Raw genomic sequence first — 26,340 nt, 5'->3', positions numbered from 1 at the left:
TTTTTATAAATTGTTAGCCAATTGACCAAATATCATTTATCACCTTTCTAGTGATACAAAATGTCATTGTCATCATATTCTTTATCCTCATCACACATTTTTTTGAAATGCTATTCTTTCCTGGGGACATATATTTTTAAACTTTGACAATATTATATTTTGTTATTATAATAATTTCATATTACATTTTGATATATCAAAGGACAAATCCCCTCTCTTTGTCATTTTCAATATTATACTGAATATATTTATACATTTATTGTATCTAATACACTTTAGGATCCATCTATCACTGTCCATTAAACAATCTTGTGTGTTATTGATTGATAATGCTTTAATTTATGAGAATATTAAGGCAAGAATTCACATTGTTTCACTATTGGATATTTCTATCTTCAGGAAAGAAATAAAGGACTTTTTTATGTTCACTAAATTTTTAGAGGCCTCTTCTCTCTAACAATACAGACATTGTGTTATACCAATACTTTTATAGTTTGGTGGCTATTGTAAATAAATCCTTATTTTTATAAAATTCCCTCAATGGTTAATTTTTATGAACAGGAATAGCTATTTATTTATTTATATTCCATGTGGTCACATTAGCGAACTCTATTTTAAGAGTTTGCAGTCTTTTCTTTTAGATTTTTAAGTAAAGAATCAATAAAACCTAAATAAAGTCTTTTAAAAATTTCTTTTTAAGAGTAACACTCTCCTTTTATTTACTTATCTTTTTTCATTTACTAAGATTTTTCCTTAGAATGTTGAATACTAGTTGTGATAGTAGATATCTTTATCTTGTACTGACCTTAATAGAAATGCTTTTAGGGGCGCCTGGGTGGCTCAGTCAGTTGAGCGACTGACTTCGGCTCAGGTCATGATCTCACGGTTTGTGAGTTGGAGCAACCCGTCAGGCTCTGTGCTGACAGCCCAGAGTCTGGAGCCTGCTTCTGATTCTGTGTCTCCCTCTCTCTCTGCCTCTTCCCCACTCATGCTCTGTCTCTCTCTGTCTCAGAAATAAATAAACATAATAATAAAAAAAATAAAAAAAAAGAAATGCTTTTAATTGGTCACCAGTAAATATGTTTTGTTCCAAATTTCTAGATGTCTTTCATTCAGGGAGCTATTTTCTTCCTAAATATTAATAATTTTATCTTGAATTGCCATTACATTTTCTGATTTTTCCCTCAAGTCTTGATCAGGTTTTCCACCAGTAATCTGTCAATATAGCCACATCATTAATAGATTTCTTGAGCTGAATATTTTTTTCATTTGTAACACAAGGTGTACTGTTTCAAAGTGCAATATTCTTTAAAGGAACAGTTACATCTGACTTGCTAAAAGGTTATTTATAATGTTTGCATGTGCCATCATAAGTAATTAGATGAATAGCTTTTCATCTATTTATATGCTCAAGCATAGGATTTCTCAACCTCAGCCCTGTTAACAATCTGGGATGGATAGTCCTTTGCTGTCTTGTGCATTTGAGGATATAAGCATCCCTGACGTGGACCCACTAGATGCCAGTAGCACTCCCTCCCCAGTCGTGACAACCAAAACCGTCCCCAGGCATTGCCAAATGATCCTTGCTGGAGGGGATGGTAGTGCAAAATTCCCTCTTTTTCACTCTACTAGAATTTTAGAAATACTCTACTTTTTTTTTCTTCAAATTTGGTTTCTTCAAATTTCCTCATCATTGCCATTTCTTTTCTTTCTTTCTTTCTTTCTTTCTTTCTTTCTTTCTTTCTTTCTTTCTTTCTTTCTTCTTTCATTCTTTCTTATTTTTTTTCAATATCTGAAATTTATTGTCAAATTGGTTTCCATACAACACCCAGTGCTCATCCCAAAAGGTGCCCTCCTCAATACCCATCACCACCCTCCCCTCCCTCCCACCCCCCATCAACCCTCAGGTTGTTCTCAGTTTTTAACAGTCTCTTATGCTTTGGCTCTCTCCCACTCTAACCTCTTTTTTCTTTTTCTTTTTTTCCTTCCCCACCCCCATGGGTTTCTGTTAAGTTTCTCAGGATCCACATAAGAGTGAAACCATATGGTATCTGTCTTTCTCTGTATGGCTTATTTCACGTAGCATCACACTCTCCAGTTCCATCCACGTTGCTACAAAGGGCCATATTTCGTTCTTTCTCATTGCCATGTAGTACTCCATTGTGTATATAAAGCACAATTTCTTTATCCATTCATCAGTTGATGGACATTTAGGCTCTTTCCATAATTTGGCTATTGTTGAGAGTGCTGCTATAAACATTGGGGTACAAGTGCCCCTATGCATCAGTACTCCTGTATCCCTTGGGTAAATTCCTAGCAGTGCTATTGCTGGGTCATAGGGTAGGTCTATTTTTGATTTTCTGAGGAACCTCCACACTGTTTTCCAGAGCGGCTGCACCAATTTGCATTCCCACCAACAGTGCAAGAGGGTTCCCGTTTCTCCACATCCTCTCCAGCATCTATAGTCTCCTGATTTGTTCATTTTAGCCACTCTGACTGGCGTGAGGTGATATCTGAGTGTGGTTTTGATTTGTATTTCCCTGATAAGGAGCGACGTTGAGCATCTTTTCATGTGCCTGTTGGCCATCCGGATGTCTTCTTTAGAGAAGTGTCTATTCATGTTTTCTGCCCATTTCGTCACTGGATTATTTGTTTTTCGGGTGTGGAGTTTGGTGAGCTCTTTATAGATTTTGGATACTAGCCCTTTGTCCGATATGTCATTTGCAAATATCTTTTCCCATTCCGTTGGTTGCCTTTTAGTTTTGTTGGTTGTTTCCTTTGCTGTGCAGAAGCTTTTAATCTTCATAAGGTCCCAGTAATTCATTTTTGCTTTTAATTCCCTTGCCTTTGGGGATGTGTCGAGTAAGAGATTGCTATGGCTGAGGTCAGAGAGGTTTTCCTGCTTTCTCCTCTAGGGTTTTGATGGTTTCCTGTCTCACATTCAGGTCCTTTATCCATTTTGAGATTATTTTTGTGAATGGTGTGAGAAAGTGGTCTAGTTTCAACCTTCTGCATGTTGCTGTCCAGTTCTCCCCGCACCATTTGTTAAAGAGACTGTCTTTTTTTCCATTGGATATTCTTTCCTGCTTTGTCAAAGATTACTTGCCCATACGTTTGTGGGTCTGGTTCTGGGGTTTCTATTCTATTCCATTGGTCTATGTGTCTGTTTTTGTGCCAATACCATGCTGTCTTGATGAGTACAGCTTTGTAGTAGAGGCTAAAGTCTGGGATTGTGATGCCTCCTGCTTTGGTCTTCTTCTTCAAAATTACTTTCGCTATTCGGGGCCTTTTGTGTTTCCATATGAATTTTAGGATTGCTTGTTCTAGTTTCGAGAAGAATGCTGGTGCAATTTTGATTGGGATTGTATTGAATGTGTAGATAGCTTTGGGTAGTATTGACATTTTGACAATATTTATTCTTCCAATCCATGAGCAGGGAATGTCTTTCCATTTCTTTATATCTTCTTCAATTTCCTTCATAAGCTTTCTATAGTTTTCAGCATACAGATCTTTTACATCTTTGGTTAGATTTATTCCTAGGTATTTTATGCTTCTTGGTGCAATTGTGAATGGGATCAGTTTCTTTATTTGTCTTTCTGTTGCTTCATTGTTAGTGTATAAGAATGCAACTGATTTCTGTACATTGATTTTGTATCCTGCAACTTTGCTGAATTCATGTATCAGTTCTAGCACACGTTTGGTGGAGTCTATCGGGTTCTCCATGTATATTATCATGTCGTCTGCAAAAAGTGAAGCTTGACTTCATCTTTGCCAATTTGGATGCCTTTGATTTCCTTTTGTTGTCTGATTGCTGATGCTAGCACTTCCAACACTATGTTAAACAACAGCAGTGAGAGTGGACATGCCTGTCGTGTTCCTGATCTCAGGGAAAAAGCTCTCAGTTTTTCCCCATTGAGGATGATGTTAGCTGTGGGCTTTTCATAAATGGCTTTTATGATGTTTAAGTATGTTCCTTCTATCCCGACTTTCTCAAGGGTTTTTATTAAGAAAGGGTGCTGGATTTTGTCAAAGGCCTTTTCTGCATCGATTGAGAGGATCATATCGTTCTTCTCTTTTCTTTTATTAATGTGATGTATCACTTTGATTGATTTGCGAATGTTGAACCAGCCCTGCATCCCAGGAATGAATCCCACTTGATCATGGTGAATAATTCTTTTTATATGCTGTTGAATTCGATTTGCTAGTATCTTACTGAGAATTTTTGCATCCATATTCATCAGGGATATTGGCCTGTAGTTCTCTTTTTTTACTGGGTCTCTGTCTGGTTTAGGAATCAAAATAATACTGGCTTCATAGAATGAGTCTGGAAGTTTTCCTTCCCTTTCTATTTCTTGGAATAACTTGAGAAGGATAGGTATTATCTCTGCTTTAAATGTCTGGTAGAACTCCCCTGGGAAGCCATCTTGTCCTGGACTCTTATTTGTCGGGAGATTTTTGATAACTGATTCAATTTCTTTGCTGCTTATGGGTCTGTTCAAGCTTTCTATTTCCTCCTGATTGAGTTTTGGAAGTGTGTGGGTGTTTAGGAATTTGTCCATTTCTTCCAGGTTGTCCAGTTTGTTGGCATATAATTTTTCATAGTATTCCCTGATAATTGTTTGTATCTCTGAGGGATTGGTTGTAATAATTCCATTTTCATGCATGATTTTATCTATTTGGGTCATCTCCCTTTTCTTTTTGAGAAGCTTGGCTAGAGGTTTGTCAATTTTGTTTATTTTTTCAAAAAACCAACTCTTGGTTTCGTTGATCTGCTCTACAGTTTTTTTAGATTCTATGTTGTTTATTTCTGCTCTGATCTTTATTATTTCTCTTCTTCTGCTGTATTTAGGCTGCCTTTGCTGTTCTTTTTCAATTTCCTTTAGGTGTGCTGTTAGAGTTTGTATTTGGGATTTTTCTTGTTTCCTGAGATAGGCCTGGATTCCAATGTATTTTCCTCTCAGGACTGCCTTCGCTGCGTCCCAAAGCGTTTGGATTGTTGTATTTTCATTTTCGTTTGTTTCCATGTATTTTTTAATTTCTTCTCTAATTGCCTGGTTGACCCACTCATTCTTTAGTAGGGTGTTCTTTAGCCTCCATGCTTTTGGAGGTTTTCCAGACTTTTTCCTGTGGTTGATTTCAAGCTTCATGGCATTGTGGTCTGAAAGTATGCATGGTAGAATTTCAATTCTTGTATACTTATGAAGGGCTGTTTTGTGACCCAGTATATGATCTATCTTGGAGAATGTTCCATGTGCACTCGAGAAGAAAGTATATTCTGTTGCTTTGGGATGCAGAGTTCTAAATAGATCTGTCAAGTCCATCTGATCCAATGTGTCATTCAGGGCCCTTGTTTCTTTATTGACCGTGTGTCTAGACGATCTATCCATTTCTGTAAGTGGGGTGTTAAAGTCCTCTGCAATTACCACATTCTTCTCAATAACGATGCTTGTGTTTATGAGTAATTTTTTTATATATTTGGGGGCTCCGGTATTCGGCACATAGACATTTATAATTGTTAGCTCTTCCTGATGGATAGACCCTGTAATTATTATATAATGCCCTTCTTCATGTCTTGTTACAGCCTTTCATTTAAAGTCTAGTTTGTCTGATCTAAGTATGGCTACTCCAGCTTTCTTTTGGCTTCCAGTAGCATGATAAATAGTTCTCCATCCCCTCACTCTCAATCTAAAGGTGTCCTCAGGTCTAAAATGAGTCTCTTGCGGACAGCAAATAGATGGGTCTTGTTTTTTTATCCATTCTGATACCCTATGTCTTTTGGTTGGCGCATTTAATCCATTTACATTCAGTGTTATAATAGAAAGATACGGGTTTAGAGTCATTGTGATGTCTGTATGTTTTATGCTTGTAGCGATGTCTCTGGTACTTCGTCTCACAGGATCCCCCTTAGGATCTCTTGTAGGGCTGGTTTAGTGGTGACAAATTCCTTCAGTTTTTGTTTGTTTGGGAAGACCTTTATCTCTCCTTCTATTCTAAATGACAGACTTGCTGGATAAAGGATTCTCGGCTGCATATTTTTTTTTGTTCAATACATTGAAGATCTCGTGCCAATCCTTTCTGGCCTGCTAAGTTTCAAAAGAGAGATCAGTCAGGAGTCTTATAGGTCTCCCTTTATAAGTTAGGGCACGTTTATCCCTTGTTGCTTTCAGAATTTTCTCTTTATCCTTGTATTTTGCCAGTTTGACTATGATATGTCATGCAGAAGATCGATTCCAGTTACGTCTGAAGGAGTTCTCTGTGCCTCTTGGATTTCAATGCCTTTTCCCTTCCTCAGTTCAGGGAAGTTCTCAGCTATTATTTCTTCAAGTACACCTTCAGCACCTTTCCTTCTCTCTTCCTCCTCAGGGATACCAATTATGCGTATATTATTTCTTTTTAGTGTATCACTTAGTTCTCTAATTTTCCCCTCATACTCCTGGATTTTTTTATGTCTCTTTCTCTCAGCTTCCTCTTTTTCCATAACTTTATCTTCTAGTTCACCTATTCTCTCCTCTGCCTCTTCAGTCTGAGCCGTCGTTTCCATTTTATTTTGCATTTCGTTTAAAGCGTTTTTCAGCTCCTCCTGACTGTTCCTTAGTCCCTTGATCTCTGTAGCAAGAGATTCTCTGCTGTCCTCTATAATGTTTTCAAGCCCAGCGATTAATTTTATGACTATTATTCTAAATTCACTTTGTTATATTATTTAAATCCTTTTTGATCATTCATTGGCTGTTGTTATTTCCTGGAGATTCTTCTGAGGGGAATTCTTCCGTTTGGTCATTTTGGATAGTCCCTGGAGTGGTGAGGACCTGCAGGGCACTTCCCCTGTGCTGTGGTGTCTAACTGGAGTTGGTGGGCGGGGCCTCAGTCCGACCTGATGTCTGCCCCCAGCCCACCGCTGGGGCCACAGTCAGACTGGTGTGTGCCTTCTCTTCCCCTCTCCTAGGGGCGGGATTCACTGTGGGGTGGCATGGCCCGTCTGGGCTACTTGCAACTGCCAGGCTTGTGGTGCTGGGGATCTGGCATATTAGCTGGGGTGGATCAGCAAGGTACACGGGGGCAGGAGGGGCAGGTTTAGCTCGTTTCTCCTTAGGTGATCCACTTCAGGAGGGGCCCTGTGGCAGCGGGAGGGAGTCAGATCCACTGCCGGAGATTTGGCTCCGCAGAAGCACAGAGTTGGGTGTTTGTGCGGAGCGAGCAAGTTCCCTGGCAGGAACTGGTTCCCTTTGGGATTTTGGCTGGGGGATGGGCGAGGGAGTGGTGCTGGCCAGCGCCTTTGTTCCCAGCCAAACTGAGCTCTGTCGTCCAGGGGCTCAGCAACTCTCTCTCCCTTTGTCCTCCAGTCTTCCCGCTTTCTGAGCAGAATTGTTAACTTGTGACCTCCCAGATGCTAAGTCGCGCTTGCTGTCAGAACACACTCCGTCCGGCCCCTCCGCTTTTGCCAGCCAGATTCGGGGGCTCTGCTTGGCCGGCAGGCTGCCCCTCAACCCCGGCTTCCTCCCGCCAGTCCGTGCTGGGCGCACTGCCTCTCCTCCCTTCCTACCCTCTTCCGTGGGCTTCTCGTGTGCGCTTGGCTCAGGACACTCCGTTCTGCTAGTCTTCTGGTGGTTTTCTGGGTTAGTTAGGCAGGTGTAGGTGGAATCTAAGTGATCAGCAGGATGCGCAGTAAGCCCAGCATCCTTCTAAGCTGCCATCTTCCCTACCTCCATCATTGCCATTTTTGTTGGATTTGATTTCTTGGGCTAAATTGGTGATTGATGTTTTTCTATAAAGTCAATTTTATATCTGTTACCCAATATATTGTTATACTTATGCATCCTTAAACCATTATATTTAAAATTTTATTTCTCTATCCTTTTGTTTTCTTTTCCATTTCTTATGTCGTTAATCATGCTTTCTCTAAAATTTTCTTGACCACTTTTAAATAAGTTCATATATTTTCTTTTTGGCTTTTTTTAAATGTTTATTTATTTTTGAAAGAGAGAGAGAGAGATAGAACACAAGTAGGGGAGGGGCAGGGAGAGAGGGAGACACAGAATCTGAAACAGGCTCCAGGCTCTGATCTGTCAGCACAAAACCTGATGCAGGGCTCAAACCCACAAACTGTGAGATCATGACATCCAAAGTCGGATGCTTAACTGACTGAGCCACCCAGATGCCCCCATATATTTTCTTTTTAAGTAATCAACTTTGGTTTTATAGTTAACTCATTCATTTGTGCGCTTAATCTTTATTAATTTCTTCTTCTTTCACATTTATTTAAATATTTTCCTAGCATCTAATATTGAAAAATTTTTAAAAATAATAGTTTACACCCTTGTTTTCTAATAAATTTATGTTATTCAGACTACACATTACACCCCAGTGTCTTCTTTTATAGATGCTCATATGTGGCTTTCTCACTTTTATTCAGTCTAAAGGATTGTTTTCTTGTTTTTATTTTTCTGGCATAGAGAAGATGCTTAATAAATGGATGTTGTTATTGCTTTGGAGCCCTTGTCATTTTATATTTATAATACGTTATTATTATTTGTAGGTTAATTTAATAGGCATGGTTAGACAGCATGAAGATCTGAAAGAGATTATTTTGTGCTTAAATGAAGAAGAGGTGGAAGGAGAAAGTCTTTAGAGTTTGAGCAGAAGGGACTTGGTGATTGGGAAAGATGTAAACATACAGGGCAACTCCCAGAGTTATGATTTAGAGAATTGGTTAATTTTGTGAAAATTATAAGCTTTATTCAGAATATAAAGGATTAAGAACAAGTGTAGGGCATAGGGGAAAATGGTCAGTTTGGTTTTGAACATACTGAATTTTATTTATGCATGAGAAATCCATATGGCAATGTTCAGAAGGAACATCTATCTTCAAGAACTTGGAAACCACAGCTGCCATCAGATATTATTTGAAATTTTTCATTAAATAAATGAAAGATGAAACTGTGAGAATGGGCAAGATAATTTAAATGACTTGAGAATGGGCAAAATGCAGATTCCTGAAGGATTTCAAAGTTAAGGTTCTTTGGGTGGGGAGTGGGAAGCCAGAGAGAGAAACTGCTGAGTGGTGGGAGACAAGTAATAGAGATTAGTGCCAGTATGTGAGGAGAGAAAATTCCCAGAAAGAAAGTATCCTTAGCATAATAGGTAAATGAAAGGATAAGTGAAAGGATCACAAAAATGAGTCAATCAAGGGCGTCTGGGTGGCTTAATCAGTTAAGTATCTGACTCTTGATTTCTGCTCAGGTCATGATCTTATGGTTTGTGAGTTTGAGCCCTGCATCTGGTTCTGTGCTGATGGTGTGGAGACTGCTTGGGATTCTCTCTCCATGTGTCTCTGCCCCTACCCCCATTCACTCTCACTGTCTATCTGAAAATAAATAAATAAGCTTTAAAAAAAAATTAGTAACCAAATCTGGCAATTCTGTTTTACTGTTGTTTTCCATAGTGGGTGTAGCCTCAACACCTGATTCTCTGGCCCTTTGTGCACACAGACCATCAATGAGATTCTTTTCCCCAGAAGCCTGAAGAGCTTTGTATTTACATAATTCATAGAGAATTAACACTTGAAACTTAAGACTCTACTCCAGAGATGCTACATTGACCAAAATGTGTCTCTGGAAGGTACAAATTTGAAAAATGTTTGCCAGGGACATTTGTCAGACTGGTTTAGAGATTCCTCCTATGCATTCCTCAACCTTATTGAATGAAAGAATTGGAGTCTTATATGCAGATTCTGACTTCAGCTTTTCTACTGTCTAACTGTATTATTTGGGGAAAATTACTTAATCACTTTAAACATCGGTATCCTAATAAAAATATTAGGAATGAAAACTTTTTATACCTCATTGGATAGTTGTGATGATTGGATGAGACTATGGATATGAAGATGATTGCATTTGGCACATAGTATGTGTTCAATAAATGATGGCTATTAAGGTTCTTGTGTTTTAGGAGCAGCCTGTGCTATTTATCAAAATGTAGTGCTTACTGCACTATGTTAAAATAATGGCAAGGTTTATCTTTCTCTCTCCCTCTGTCTTTCTTCCTCCTTTCCTCCCTTCCTCTCCTCTATCTCTCAATTTTTCCTCCTTCCCTTCCTCCCTTTCTTTCCTTCCTTCCTTCCTTCCTTCCTTCCTTCCTTCCTTCCTCCTTCCTTCTTCCTCTACCTTAATTATGTATATGGTTTCTCTCAACAATTAGTACTTCATAAAGATAACCTTAGGAGATTTATTTTTGAGTCTTAGTTTCCGTTCTACCTCCTAGAGTTGGTGTATGGATGAAATTACATGATGCATATAAAATGTCAAATAACACATAGAACTTTCAACAAATGGGAGTTACAATTTTTTTTGTTAGGATGGTTCTTTGGACCACCTTGTAATCACATATATAAACATGTGTGTCATGGGGTTGTCTTTGGCATTCTTCTGTATATTTCCCAGGAAAAAAAATAATAATATCCACATTTCAAATGTGACTTGATTTTTCAGTGCTTTATTTCAGGATTAGTAATTTATTTTCAAAAAATACTTCAAACCATTATATTATTGTATTGTACAGCTGACACTACTATAACACTGTATGTTAATTATACTTCAGTAAAAAAATATTAGAAACCAATTTTCTCATCATATTGTTTAAGTGTTCTACGGGGAACGTTGAGAGGAAGGGATGACTTCATTGTGATGTTTGTTGTCATCAAAGAGAACTATAGATTTAAGAAAAATTAGATGTGGAATAATTCAGGGAATCTTCTCTCTTCAATAAATGAGGAGAAGCATGGAGAGAAACTTCCAGTACTAGCAAGCTCATAAAAAAACCTAAAGTACTTACAAAATCAGCAATAGTAACTCAGTGAATGTTAGAGTGCCAGAAAGATGTTCTAAGTGATGAGCTATATATTTATTATTTATATTATGTTCAGTTATTCAAATATCCCTGTCTTCTCAGTCCCTAATTATGTTGGTCCTCAATAATACCAATGCTCAACTTCTGACCTTCTTCCTGACGGGTATCCCTGGCCTGAGAGCAGCCCAGGTCTGGGTCTCCATCCCTTTTTGTCTCCTGTATGTCATCGCCCTCTCTGGGAACAGCATGATCCTATTTGTGGTCCTCCGTGAGCAGAACCTCCATGAGCCCATGTATTATTTCCTCTCTATGCTTTCAGCCATCGACCTGAGCTTATGCCTGTGCACACTTCCTACTACCCTTGGTGTTTTCTGGTTTGAAGCTCGCGAAATCACCTTAAATGCCTGCATTGCCCAGATGTTCTTTCTCCATGGATTTACTTTCATGGAGTCTGGGGTTCTATTGGCCATGGCCTTTGACCGTTTTGTAGCCATCTGTGATCCACTGAGATATGCCACCATCCTCACCAATGCCAGGATTGCCCAGATTGGGATAAGCATGTTGATAAGAAACGTTGCTGTAATGTTACCAGTGGTGCTCTTTGTCAAGAGGCTGTCCTTCTGCCGTGCTGTGGCCCTTTCACATTCTTACTGCTACCATGTTGATCTCATTCAACTCTCATGCACAGACAACAGAATCAACAGCATCCTTGGTCTGTTTGCACTTTTTTCCACGACGGGGTTTGATTGTCCTTGCATCTTGATCTCCTATGTCCTGATCATTCGATCTGTTCTCAACATTGCCTCCTCTGAGGGGCGGCAAAAAGCCTTCAACACCTGCATATCCCACATCAGCGCTGTTGCCATCTTCTACATCCCTCTCATCAGCTTGTCTCTTGTCCATCGCTATGGCCATTCAGCGCCTCTGTTTGTTCACACCATCATGGCCAATGTCTTCCTTCTCATCCCTCCTGTGCTCAACCCTATCATCTACAGTGTGAAGACTAAGCAGATTCGAAAGGCTATTGTCAAGGTCTTAATTCAGAAGCAACAAATCTAATCATTAGTAATCTCAGAGTAGAGACAAAGCCATTTATGAATGAATGCCTTGGTAGAATGGTGTAATTATCCCCAAATGTCCTACATGTGCTTTCAACAACCTAAACTATGCAACTTATAGGTTGTGTGATATTTGCTTAGTTTCCTTGTCAGTAATTCCACATTAATGTTGCCTAAATTTTGTTTCATTTTCAATGTAAAGTGAGATATGTATGTAAACAACTATTCATATGTGCAAGTAGTATGTGTCCTGAGTAAAATGTTCGTTCAGACTGCATACGATAAGTCCAGATTTAATGTAGGAAACTTTGTTAATAAACCAATTGTTCTTTTCTAAATGATATAAAAAAGACAATTTATAATTTGATGTTTTTCTTCTTAAAATTCTTGATTAACTACAAAAATAGCCATTCTATAGAGTGAATCTTATAAGCATATCAATGTAATTCAACATTGGATAATATATAGGTAGTTCTTTTACCCTCTATTATGTGTAGGAGTATATCTAATGCACATACAAAATGTCATATCAAGTGCTCAGGATCAGTTCCTACTGCTGTTAGCTGAACATTAAAAGTTGGTAATAACATTACTAAACCCAGGAGTGAGGATTACACAGTTTTCCTAAGATTAGCGTTGGTAAGAGGGAACTCATACTCTTGGCTCTTTCTTTATCCTCATCTCTGCCATTATTACTCTATCTGTGGGCCCTCTGAATCAGAAGTAGTATAGCCAAAGCTTGCTGATATTTACACATAGGTTCTTTCTTTCTGATTGTTGACTTCCTCTGAGATGGGTACTGTTTTGTGGATATTAGCATGAGATGCAATATGTCTACTTCAATATGTATTTCATATACATCTTCTACAGACTACCTTATCTCTTTTCTTTTAAGTTTGTTAGTTCCATTCACTGGCCAGCTATCCAAGCCCTTCAGCAAAGTACAGAAGTCCATGTATATCCACATACCTCAGACAACCTCTCTTTTTACATGAAGTTAACAACCAAGGGCACTGTCCATTAAGGGGATTTTCCTTCAGCACTCTTTTTTTTTTTTTTTTTTTTTTTTTGTGGCCTCCCATATGTGAAGCTATTGTGCTACTGTATTCTACTTCTGGTTAGTGCCAACTTGCCCACTAATCCATCCATGAACCGAGCCTGAATATTTTCCTTCTTTTCCATTAACGTATCAGAAACCTTCAGTGAGGCCATGAATGTGAATTAATGGAGAGCATCTATATATCAGTGATAAGTGTCATGGGATCCTGGGACAACTATTCATAAACTTTACTTGTGCTTGTTTTGACTTTGTACTTTGTATTCCCTACAATAATGGTGCAAACTTCACAGATGAGAGTTTTCCCAGCTCATAAATGTAATATAACCAATTATATACTTAGGAACCTGGAGAATAAGCACAGGTATGAAAATCACTGGGCTCACTTGGAGACAAAATTTGCCCAGAATTCCATTAATCATCTTACCCCAATAATCTCATACTTTAATCAAAAAAGAGCATAATGGTATGTTTGGTTGCTTATTATCAGTGAGAGATTGTATTCTATATCCAATAGTTCTCAAAGGTTTTGGGTATCCTCCTTTCCTTAATGAACATTTGTAAATGGACATAGGTCCATTTTGGAAAAGATATGGATAATTTGTATTGCATGTTTCCAGTAGCATAGCAGGTTATTTCATCAGGGACACCAAGATTCATGTTCAGTTAATGGGCTCTGGATATGTGCAGCAACTTAAATCTTTAAATTTCCTATTAGGGTGGTTGATGTCAGCCTGATGCTCAGAAGCTCTTTATTTTAAATGCATGTCAATTAGCACCCAGTTACTGTCCATTGTGCTCATCTTCAGAAACATTATCATCTATTGCAATAGGTCACTATGGGTCCTGTCACCCTGATTGCCATTTTACCTTTGCTATTCTCTACAGTAATTATATTTACCTTATGATTTTAAGTCCTTCTATGTGTCTCAGGATCACTTCATCTTCATTGTCAGTAGGGAGGCCAGTTCCACAGGGGCAGATTTCATTGCCAAGTCTAGGCTGCAGAGCATAGCAATCACTGAACTATTCAAAGATACCAAATACCCTCTTACAAATGCATTCTTTATTGCCTTAGTGAAGGAGTGTCCTCTCTTCTCTCCCAGAGAAAATAATCATGTAATAAATTCTCTGGTCTTACATGATAAATCCGTTCTAACATGTCTACCTCTTTGAGATTTCTATAGTCTATATTTTGCCAAGAAGATCTGACATCTCTATTTTGCTATAGGTAATCATCATGTTCAAGTTTCAATCAACCATCCCAGCAGTGCATTATCACCGTTGCTAGGTATCCTTGATATAATGTTAAACCTCAAATCATAGATGAGTATCCTCTGTCAATAATGTCAAATTGTTTGTGTCAAATTCTTCTCTATCTTAATTAATATTTATGTCACTGGCTACTTCCTCTGCTGACTTACATCTAATACCTTCGAGATATACTCCTGTAGGTATTCATTTGATTCTAGTTAGTACAATCAGGTAGGCTTTGCAATGATGTCACTGGTTAAACTATTTTCTCCCCAAATGTTAATAACATTTCCCTGCTCAAGCTTTACTGAAATCAGACTGGTTATTGGCTTTGGTACAGTGAGAAGAGATGGGGCAAGATCTTGCATAGGAAAAGCATTGTAAAGCATTGTCCTCAGGTTTGGTTTTTGTAAGGTTTATGTATAAGGTAAAATAAATATCATCTGTAAATCTTCTCATGAGAAGGGAACTCCTTTGGCTAACATGGAATATTCAAAATTTCCAAGATTTTTAGGCTTATACACTCAAATGTTAATATCCCAGCAGTGAGGATCATACCACTTCCCCATTTTTTTATTCCCAGTATTTTTCAGTGTTACAACTTTATAAAAGAAGATTTATCAAAACTGAGCATTCAATTTGCCTTGCAGTTCTGTTACTCTTTCAGTTAAATCATGTGCTGGATTTTTAGAAGTATATGATCTTTGGCTGAAGGAGATAAAGATTTCCTTAAATGTTCCTATAGGGGGCATTCTGACTTTCACAGCATGTCCTGAGTTGTCAATTGGCTGTCCTAATCTAATCATTTTCTATTTAAGGTTTCTAATCAGATACACAGCAGTAATCCCATCTCATAATCTTTATAGTTAATGTTTTTTAGGTAAAAATGAGAGATTGGATTCAATATCCATAGTCACCATGTAACCTAACATCTCCCTTCCACCTGAATCTCATCCAACCAACCACAAGTGACAGTCATAGTAATTTTGATGCCATTGCATCTCAGGAATCATTGTAAGCCCACTGACCACTGGCAATAGAGCCTTAGTTGTCAGTTGACCATGCTATTATAATGTGATTCCAGGGAGCATGAGTGAGGGATAGCTGATGTCAAAAAAGGAAAGACAGTGAGATGGTACAAAAATTTATTATTGATTTGGACACTGTATTATCCAGACTCCAATCAAGAGGCAGAGACCACACAATTATTTGAGAAGAAAAAGTTTAATAAAGAAGTAGATTAACAGGGAAGTAGATTAGCAGGGAAGTTGGCTAGTAAGAGTTAAAAGATGAGAAGAGGATATAAGGAGTAACCACCCCTCCTAGGGTAGAGATGGAACATTCAAGAAAGAGCCCTCTTCTCCTTCCTGTAAGCTTGTGAAGTTATAAGGTGTCTATTGATGAAGCTTGCAAAAAATCTTCCCTCTGGGAGTTCCAAGGAAGGTGCCAACTCTCTGAACTCTAGGTGCCAGACAAGCTTATGACTGCTGGACACTGCTGGAACTGGGATATGGATAGAGTACCCTTTATAGGATTATAATACATTTCCATGTGAGGCTCAGGCTGGGGTAGCTCCAGGCTGCCCTTTTGGGATGAGGGTTGGGTGGCCAGCTTGCTAACTAGATAGCCCTATGTTGCCCTAATTTATATACACATACCCAGGGCTAAGGAGAAGACGTAGGAGATTCTCCTTCAGCTAGAGTGCTGCTCCATACTGTCTGGGCCTCTGGTTATGTCACTGTTCTCCCAGTGAATAGCTGGAGAACAAGCTCAGTAGCTAATCCTGGAAGAAACTGTGCACCACTGGAACCAAGCACTGAAGCAATCACACAGTGCCAAGCAATGGAAAAACAACATGTTCTGTGGGAATCCAGCCAACAAGCCACACAGAAACCAAGAAGAGAAAACCCCTTCTCCCTACAGTGTTCCTCCACTACTTTCCACTAACCAGTCTTAATAATGTGCCAGCTGACAAAAGAGAAATATTTACAGAGTCCAACACTATCATCATAGAGTAGGCAAAAGTCACTTTGGAGCTGAGAGATGGTAAATCAAGAATGAGCCAGACATCATTATGGACGACTATTGACCATTCCTGCAGACCCATCTCTGAAGCCTTATCAAATATGTCTCATGACAGTCAATCCAGGAAAATAAGGAGGGGAACATTTATCCATTGGATCACATTTACCATTGGTCAAAGTTTATCCTATGAGCTGTTAATTCCATCATACTTTCTCACATGTATGAACACCAAGTGAGTATCTGAGAATGTGTCATGGCTTGGTGTCAGTCCTGGGACAAGAATAAAGAGGTGCACAGTGCAGGCCTAAGGCAAGGGATTATCATGTTCTCCCTGTGTGAAGCCAGCCAATGATTGATGAGCCCAGTTGTTGCAACAGTGACAGGACAATGAGGTCAAAGGATTTGAAGTGGTTCACTATAAGAAGCTGATTCACTACATAAACTCAAACCCTGATGTTCTGGCCTGGAGAGCTTGTAGGCTGACAGGAGATTGGTTGCCTCTGAGTGAGCTTTGAGCCATCTCTCCTGTTGAAAAGTCCCCTTGTTCTTTTCTGGTACAAGATCTACTCTCCATTTAAATCTATAAATCAGTTGGTGGCATACTTACCAACTTCTATTTCTTTACCTTTTTTAACCTCAGGTAGAGAAGGGAAATGGTTCAGAAAAGGGTTTTCATGGGCTAAATGTTTTAGAAAGGATGGAGTCAGATCCAGGACAATAGGGAAATTTCTACAAGCATATCAAGCACATAGAAGTGGTCTCAGAGAGGGCCACTGAGAGAAACTCCTTTTATTTTTTTTAAGTTGGTCTGTGGAGCTTGAGCTCATGACCCTGCGATCAAGACCTGAGCTGAGATCAAGAGTTGGACACTTAACCAACTCAGCTACCCAGGCACCCCAAGAGCAACTCCTTTTATAGGGAATATAAATTCCCTATAATTCATAGCTTTTTACATTAAAATTGTCATATTAACAATAAAAAGAGGAAAAAAGAAGGGAAGAAATGGAGAAGGAGGGGCTGGGGCAGCAATTTGAATTGGAGAATGAAAAGCAGGAGGAAGATAATACATTTTATTTAATTTTTCACCTATATTTTCTTAGGTAAATTTGCCTTTTACCTAAATTTAGCCCTTCTAAGGACAGAGTTCTCAATGCCATGCATCCTGAAAAGAACAAAGCACTAATTTTTTTCTAGTTCCAGCTGTTTTTCTTCCTGGTGATCTTAAAGCTTTCTGGACCTACAGATCAAGGAGTGTTCAACTCAGAATGATGCAGATATATGTCAAGGAACAATGGGAGGATGTAGACATAATTGAACCATGTAACTCCATTATGATCCTAGATAGATGCTGGATTAAGCATAAGAATTTATTTTACTTCATCTAATGTTCTGACTATAATATATATTTTGAAATGTGGAAAATCAATATGAATAGGTTAGAGCCCTCTTTTCTCCACTTTTCTGCCTGACCTACTCTGATGACTATAGCTCTTACCTCTAGCACATCCTCTTTTATATTAACCTGAAGACCAATGTGATCATTGCTGGTCTATGCAAATTGGTTCATTTATCTGTCGTTACTTTGTTTCAAGTCAAAGGTGTTTGCTAGATCTAATTTTCTGTTCTCTCTCTGAGAACCACATGTCCTTCTACAACATGCACCAGAATTATACTTTTTATTTATTTCCAATTTTCAAAGTTGAGGCTGAATAAAAATTGATAGTTCTTCTGAAATTGAGGGCCCAAGATACCAGAATGCTTGTGATTCTGGGCTTTTCTTTCTCTTATGTGAGATTAAATGCCTTCAATGGCTGATAAATATGAAGGGACTGGATATAAGACAGTGAAGAAAGGAGTCAATGATAAATTTGAGAGCTTGTGACCTACCTAAATCCACTCACATTTAAAATAAAAGTAGACATTGTGATGACCAAACAGAAAATATCTGTTGGTACAATTCCACATAAGGTCTGTGATTGTCTTAGATTGAGTTTACTAAGGCCTACACTTAATCTTGGAGCCATAGCTGGATATAGGTGACCTTACCAATGTCTGAGACAAACTGTCCTCAAAGTCTACACCTGATGTAGGAACAGCATCTCAAGCATCAATTAAATCTACAACTGTGAGTCTGAGCCTGCTCTCTGCATTTCTTGCGAGACCAGGTTATAGATAGATGTAATGAAGCTAGAGAGTCATTGTTCCTAGGGGAGTAGGTGTCTGTTAATTCTCAGGAGGATGTGCCTATGCTAGGGAAGAGTATGAGGGTATATATAAGGATATGGATTCCCAACATGGTGCTGGAGCAGAGAAGTTATAGAACCTGGAAGAATTTGAAAACTTTTAACCCTTGCTCTGGGGTAAGGAACCCAGGAGCCTAGTAGGTGTCCTAGAAACTCAAATTGAATTTCCCTCAGTTTATTTTATGTTTCCCAATGAAAACTCTGCAATTTATAGAGTTCAACCTTATGGCTTTGAAATGGTTGTAGGTAAAATGCTTCATGGCTTCTTCAGCCTAAGAGATCAAGCTGCATTTGGGACAGCATTGAAAGCTGAAAAGATTAGAGAACATATGTGGGATGGGGTACATCTTTATATTGGCATGATGGACACAGTTGAAAAGACAATGATGCCAGTAGTAACTAATTTGTTTAGTTACTTGATTTAGGCTGGCAGATTTTCAAAAAATAACTCAGGCATGGAATCTTAGAAATGAACATTTTAAGGTCACCTTTTGAACAAGAATGGATAGTGTATTATCACCTTTTTCCCTGTGAATCCCATTCCCCTGACAAGAGCCGAGTGTCACGTGCACTATTGGGGTTTTTCTGGTTTAGAGATGCTAAAAGGAGGGTTACCCAAGGTGTGAGTGATGCTGACACCAAGAACATGAGCAGGATCAAGTCCAAATACCAGAGGTAAGAACCTCTGAATTGGTCAGCAATCTAAAAGGTAGACATTGAATAGCCAAGAGAAATGGTAAGCCAAAAGAAATCCAAGAACAGGGAAAGAAGGACAAGAACCGTGGCCATTCCGAACGGGGCCACTAGCGATTGAATGGAACCAATGTGAGTGTTTCAAACACCTACAGATGACAGCTGTCATATGTTATTCACTACAAGGAAATCCACCACATTTGAAAGGCTGAGGTGAAATGGACACTCAGTACTGAAATATGTTCTCATCACTTCTCCATATGACACACCCTACACACCACAAACCTTACAGTCCCTATCTTGAGTCAAGTGGAGGCAAAGGTCCTTTAAAATTTTAGTAGCAGAGAAAAAGACTAGTAAGTGTCCTCCCCTTCTTCAGTGCTATTTCCACCCCTCGCCTTGTAATTTCTTCCATCTGGATACAATTCATTCTTTCTCTACCCTTGCCAGGAAATGCTCATAAACCCTCCATGAAAGGACAAATACTTGTGGCCTGGCCATTCCCTTCTCACCGCTTCTTGTGGTCTTCTAGCTGGAAGCTCATCACTTAGGGGATGATAGCTGGTGTCCGAGGAGTCCTTCCTCTGCTCCCTGAGGTGCTGTGCTCACTCAGACTGCTTCAGGCTACAGTAATGTGCTGGCATATAGTGTTTCAACCTGGAGATCTCTTGGTGATTTATGGTTCTGGAAGTGGTGTTGTATAAGACAATTAGGAGGGGGTAGAATTAAAAGAATATAAGAAAGTACTGAGCATCACCCTCCATTTCCAAAGTTCTGATGGGAAAATTTAAAACATTTTTTATATTTGCTTCATGTGTTATTGGCTTCTTAAAAATGAAAAATAAAACATTACTCTTAAATTTGAAGTTCCCTTTGACACATACTCCATTTCCACCATACTCATTCTACTGTGATTTTTTGTGTGTGTACACACATGTGCACACACATGTGTGCTTGTATGCATAATTTTCTAGTACAGGGGTCAACAAACTTTTTCTGTAAATGGCCAGGAAGTAAATATTTTAGACTTTTCAGGCCACGTATTTGTCTCTGCCCTATATGTTTTTTCTTATTTTTTTTCTTTTGATACAACACTTTAAAATATTTTTTAAATTCTCACAGGTTGAATTTGGCTCTGCAAATTAGTTTCCCAAACTCTGTGGTAGGTCAATTTTATATTTTCACACACATGTATCATGAACAATAATATGTTAGGCCTCCTTTAACTCCTGCTACTATAGCATCTGTGATTTGTATGAATAAATGAGCATTGACCACATCCAAGATGTTATAGATTTTCCAGATTGCAATATATTCCAACTTAGTTTACTTGATGCATAAATCTTAAAAAGTGGTGTTTTTTTTTAAAAGGTTATCAAACACCTTGTTGCTTCCAAGCTATAAGGAACAAAGGTAGACTTGAAGGTCTCAAATGAATATTATGAAGAACCTATTTAAATCGACTCTGTATTTTTCTTTATATAGAAAAAGTTACATTATTGCTTGATACCTAAGGATGAGCTATACTTAATTTAACTGACAACTGAACTTAATTGTGTTCAGTACACACAACTAAGAGAATTTGTTGTTGATGTTATTTATCTACCAGGAGCATATAAATGAAAGACCTATTTGTGATGTTTTCTCTTAATACCTCAGAAGTTGAAATCTCCACCTTCCTGTTGGTTGGGATCCCAGGGTTTGAGAGTGTACACATTTGGATCTCCATCCCCATCTGCTTTATGTACCTCCTGGCCATCCTGGGCAACTGCACCCCCCTGTTTGTCATCAGGACAGAGTCTTCCCTGCATGAGCCTATGTACTATTTCCTCTCCATGCTGGCCCTATCTGACCTGGGCTTGTCTTTCTCTTCTCTTCCCTCTATGCTGAGGATCTTCTTGTTCAATGCCATGGAGATTTCTGCTGATGCATGTATTGCCCAGGAATTTTTCATCCATGGATTCACAGGCATGGAATCCTCAATGCTCTTCATCATGTCCTTTGATTGCTTTCCAGCCATTTGCAACCCTCTGAGGTATAATTCCATTCTTACCAGCTCCAGAATTTTGCATCGTGGACTGATATTTGATATTAAAAGCATTCTACTAGTTCTTCCTCTTCCTTTCACTTTAAATAGACTCAGATACTGTAATAAACACCTGCTCTCACACTCCTACTGTCTCCACCAGGATGTCATGAAACTGGCCTGCTCTGACAATAGGGTTAACTTTTACTATGGTCTGTTTGTCGCACTCTGCATGATGTCAGACAGTGTTTTCATTGCTGTTTCCTATGTGTTCAACCTGAAGACTGTATTGGGTATTGCATCCCATGGGGAGCAACTTAAAGCTCTTAATACCTGCGTGTCCCACATCTGTGCTGTGCTCATCTTCTTTGTGCCCATCATCACCTTGGCTACCATACATCACTTTGCCAAGCATAAATCCCCTTTGGCTATGATTCTGATAGCTGATGCATTCTTGTTGGTACCACCTTTGATGAATCCCATTGTGTACTGTGTAAAAAGTTGGCAGATTAGAGTAAAAGTCCTGGAAAAACTGAGTCTAAAGTCTAAATGATGGGGCAGAGGTAGAAGTTCCATTTTCTCTACAATAAATTGTCTTAGGAGCAGGGCAATATTTCTTCCAAAGAGGAGATATTTCCTTTTACTTCATAGCCCTTAAATGATATTAATTAATTAGTTAATCAATCAATTAATCAATCAATCCCTAAAGGGGACCTAATATACCACAGCAAATCTGCTTTTAGGGAAGAGGAGGCCTGCATTTCATAGAGTATGTAGGAATGCTTTTGTTATTGCTTGGGGGATTGATGGCATCTATCCTCAGGTATGAATTATGAGCAAGAATCCAGAGGAGCTTCTAAGGAGGAAGTATGATCAGTGGCCCTAAACTGTGGTGGGTGGAACTCTGGAAGGTTTTGGAGCAACTTAGCATCTTCATATTTGCTTCCCTTATTTAATTCCTTTTTTTGTGATTTACATTAAGCCCTTTATAATGTGTCTAAGTTGACTTAAGTATGTTTTTTTCCTTGCTACTTAAAGTGTGGTTGAATGTTCAGTGGCAGCAGTTTCACCTGGAAAGTAACTAGCTGCAAACCTATTAAGTCAGAATCTGCATTTTAGCAAGATCTTAGATGATTTGTATGAACATTAATGTTTGAGTTGAAAAAAAAACCTTTTTGGGGCAATGTGAAAAGGGAACCTAGAGAGTATGTCTTCTGCTGAAGCCAAATTGGGGAAATTGTAGGAGGAAATTATAGGTGGTCATGGGCATTTGGCAACATTTGTAGTAAAAGCAAGGGGCTGAGTCCTTGGAGCACAGTGGACGGAGACCCAGAGACATCTCCAACATCATACATACGTCTTTCTTATGGACTACATTGTGAATTTCTACAACGAAAGAGTTGTGAGTTATTCAACTTTAGAAGTCTCCTCACAATAAAATTCCTTGTTTATAGTATGCACTTGGTAGATGTATATCAATTTGAACTGAAAGAATAGTTCAAAGTTTTGCTGGTGTGGGAATTCAGGGGTGAATCAGGGCAGTCATAACCTAGACTCAACTCACCTCTGCACTTTCTGCACCTCTTACCAGGGAGTTAACATTGTCAAGAGATATAAGGGTCCTTTGTGAGAGACAGAATTTAGGGCAGCCCATAATGCCTTTAGGTAAAATAATAGCTATCAAGCCACAACACAGAATCTGCACCACTGTGACCAAACAGACTTTGAAATAAGTTTCTTATCCAAGCCTCCCTGTATACACCTATCATCTCCTGGCCCTGTAAATGGAGCCAGATTAGAGCCCTTTAAAGACATCCTATTAAGAAAGTGTCAACAAAGAAGCTTTAGGAGCTACAAGGACGATGCCACCTTGATTTAGGGGATCAGAGTCCAGGGTTACTATTAATCAATGAGAAAAAAACATAACTCCAGACAGGGGATTTAGAAGCCAACCCATAGAAGAAAGGGTAAAAAGACCCTATCAGGGATAACATGTCCTCTAAACCATTTAGTGTGATAACTTAGTCCTGCAAGGGAGGTGGCAAGATGACTAAAAAAGCTCCAGACTGAGGTCAAGACTCAGTCCTCTGGTTTCAGCTCTGCCATTTCCTGGCTATGTGACCTTGAGAAAATTACTTTCTATGTGTTGTGTATTACATTTCATATTTCCTTTGAAATTAAAGAAGATAATTCCTTCTTTCTTCATTGTCTGAATTAATATGTTAATCTTTTTAAGAGCCATAAAATCCAAATATGGTCTTCAGACGGATTTGTTTAGACAAGATAGTGTTTAGATGAGTTCATATAAAAAATAGAGATTTATGAGTTATCTTAAAAGTAGGAAGATACGGCAATACTAGGCCTACATTCCCACATGGAAAAACTCAGTAGGAACACACTGAGAAGTGTTGGCCCTTATACAGTCCCCACTACTCACAGTCTGAGTATGTGTTTGCTCCACTTACTGCTATTATGACCTTGTTCTTCTAGGTATTTAAACTTAAGATCCCTGTTACAAATTCTTTTTTTTATGTTTATTTATTTTTGAGAGAGAGGGAAAGAGAGAGAGAGAACACACATAAGAGAGTGTGAGAAGGGGAGGGGCAGAGAGAAAGGGACACAGAGAACTCAAAGCATGATCAACACTGTCAGCGCAGGACTTGAACCCATGAACCCTGAGATCATGACCTGAGCTAAAATCAAGAGACAGATGCTCAACTGACTGAGCCACCCAGGCACACCCCCATTAATGAATTATTAATTGCTTTCTCATCCTCATCCCCACCTCTCTCTCTCTCTTTCTCTTTCTCTCTCTCTCTCTCTCTCTCAGGTTACAGGTCTGGAGTCTTTGTTTAAGCTTTTTTAGCAGTGGGACCAACCCAGAAATCTGGATTTTGCAAAGCTTTTCCTGGTTTTCAGTTTCAATCAGCTCCCCTGTATCACTGTTACATTTTATTTACAATTGCCCACAGAGAGGTGGGCAATTTACAATTTACAATTTTATTTACAATTGTAAACATTCCTGCTAATACCTCTTATGCCCCTGTGTGCTGTTAGAGGAGAAAGATTTTCCTTCAAATCTGTCAGGTGATTTGCAGAGACAACAGTGCCCCCTGACTGGCCAAGAGTGGTAATACCAAGCACTTGGCACTTGAAAACTGACAGAATTGAGTGGATGTGGTCCCTGACCAGGAGAGAGCAGTGGAGCCCCTGCCGTGAAAGAGTTCTGTGTTCCCTGAACTACTAAACACAGAGGTTTAGTTCATCTTCCCTGACTTACACAGGTCCGTGCAAAAGTGCTTTCAGCAAATCCCAAGTTGCAGTTTTCCTTCTCTAAAATGAGGTTGTATCAGCCGAAAGAGTCTTCCACCTGTAAAGTTCTTTATTCCCATTGAATATACATACAAGGTGTAACTACAGTTATTTTTGACTTCATTAATTCCAAATAACTATGATTTATTGAATATCTCTTATGTTCAGACACTGTGATAAAGGGACGTGATTTCATGCAATCCTTATTATACCTATTTTGTAAACATAAGAACAGCTGTTGCCAAATGACACAGGAAGTAGTGAAGTGAGAATTCAAAACCAGGCTTGTGGGACTTCAAACTGTTTACATCATTCTGCTGTCAGTAAATAAATGAGACTCTGGGGGTGGGTGCAGCAGGGAGGAGGAAATGGTAAACTTTGGGAAAAGCAGGGTTTCTCAGAGACCCCATTACTGTTGCCTCAAGACCAAGCTGTTTCTCTGTTCAACAATTAAAAAAAAAGTATTTTATAGCAGGGGCTTTTTATTAAGCAAATCTGAAAATAAATGCTGCCTTTGCAACTAATTTTATATACTTTAAACATTCTGAAATCCTCAGTCGCAGTATTCTCATTTGTTAAATGGAAATACTAATTTAGTAAAGGATATATAATATACCTTGCAGAGAAACTTGGTATCAGATGAGGATATAACTGTTCTGCCTTGCTGGAATGTATCCTGATAGATTACTATGGGTTCTTGTTTTGGCACTAAGTGGATCCAATTTGCTACTTTCATTTAGAATGCATTTTTCTATAATCACAATAGAAAAAAGATGTTTCTATATCAGAAAATTGAACAACACATTAAAGCAGACAATTATAGTTATATTAGTGGATGCTGAAAAAGCACTTAATAGGGTTTATTGAGTAAGCTTATTAAAAATTAATAAAATTGGAATACACATAAATTATTTGGAAATTTACAAATTACCCACAGATCTTGCAGCCAACCATTGTTCTAATAAGTGAACCACTAATGCCACTTCTGTTAAAATCAATAACAAGATTTGAGCGTTCACTTTCACTGTTATTCTTTCATAACAGGCTGGAGATTCCAATGAGTTAAATAAAGTAAAATGAAATAAGTTGTATGAATAGTAGGAAAAACCTACCAGTCACCTATTTTTACTTATATATGATAAATATAAGGAAAATCCAAAAATAAAAAGCTATATAATTCATATGATAATTTGGTAAAATATGTATTAATGCAAGGTAAAAAATGATTTTCCCCAATCTAGCATTATGGATGTGGAAATAGAATAGAGAATTATTTTATTTATAAGAGCAACAAAATCATATAATTAAAAACTATAGAAATAAATTTAATTAAACAAATAATTTTATTGAAAAATTTAAAAAGGTATTAATAAGTGAAACATCTATCATATATTTTTGGGTGTGAAAGTTTATCATCATAAACGTTAGCTTACACTTAATCTATAAAAATAATGTAATTCTTGTTAGGATTCCAAAGCTCTTGTTTGTTTCATGAGAGGGGGATCACTTTATACCACATATTAACAAGTCAGACTATGAGCCTACACTAATAGATCAGTGATATGTGATTATATCCATGACACATACATCAAAATCCATAAAAAGATCCGTAAAGCAATGTACAAACACACACACACACACACACACACACACGTAGAGTGCCATGGAAGGTTTCTGTGTTCTCATTTCTCTGCTGTGTAACTGTTTAACTCCTCCAGTTTCCTCAGGCATTAGTGGTGGTGAAATTAACAAAAACAAAACAACAACAGACACACACCTGGGTGGTTGTGACATGACCTAGATCCTGGATGTTCTATGCCACGATCTGTA

At 38.4% G+C, this 26,340-nt stretch overlaps 3 protein-coding genes across 4 annotated transcripts in view; all 3 read left to right on the top strand.

Annotated features, from left to right (window-relative positions):
• LOC106966067 (olfactory receptor 51H1-like) overlaps positions 1-26,340 on the top strand; it is a 281,581-nt gene that overhangs the window by 198,051 nt on the left and 57,190 nt on the right. The gene's annotated exons all lie outside the window — the stretch shown is intronic.
• LOC106966140 (olfactory receptor 51F2) lies at positions 10,954-11,901 on the top strand. Its single transcript, XM_015062213.3, has one exon. The coding sequence runs from the start codon at positions 10,954-10,956 to the stop codon at positions 11,899-11,901; it is 948 nt and encodes a 315-aa protein (XP_014917699.3).
• Positions 20,573-21,751, top strand: LOC106966139 (olfactory receptor 51A7-like). Its single transcript, XM_015062212.2, has one exon. It carries the CDS (start codon positions 20,792-20,794, stop codon positions 21,749-21,751), a length of 960 nt encoding a protein of 319 aa, XP_014917698.2. The 5' UTR covers positions 20,573-20,791.

The sequence above is a fragment of the Acinonyx jubatus genome, chromosome D1 (assembly GCF_027475565.1).
Source record: "Acinonyx jubatus isolate Ajub_Pintada_27869175 chromosome D1, VMU_Ajub_asm_v1.0, whole genome shotgun sequence".
NCBI classification, from domain to species: Eukaryota; Metazoa; Chordata; class Mammalia; order Carnivora; family Felidae; genus Acinonyx; species Acinonyx jubatus.
This window is presented reverse-complemented; position numbering and strand designations above follow the sequence as displayed.

Coding starts and splice junctions, on each gene's coding strand:
- LOC106966139 (XM_015062212.2), top strand. CDS start 20,792: ATGAAAGACCTATTTGTGATGTTTTCTCTTAATACCTCAGAAGTTGAA.
- LOC106966140 (XM_015062213.3), top strand. CDS start 10,954: ATGTTGGTCCTCAATAATACCAATGCTCAACTTCTGACCTTCTTCCTG.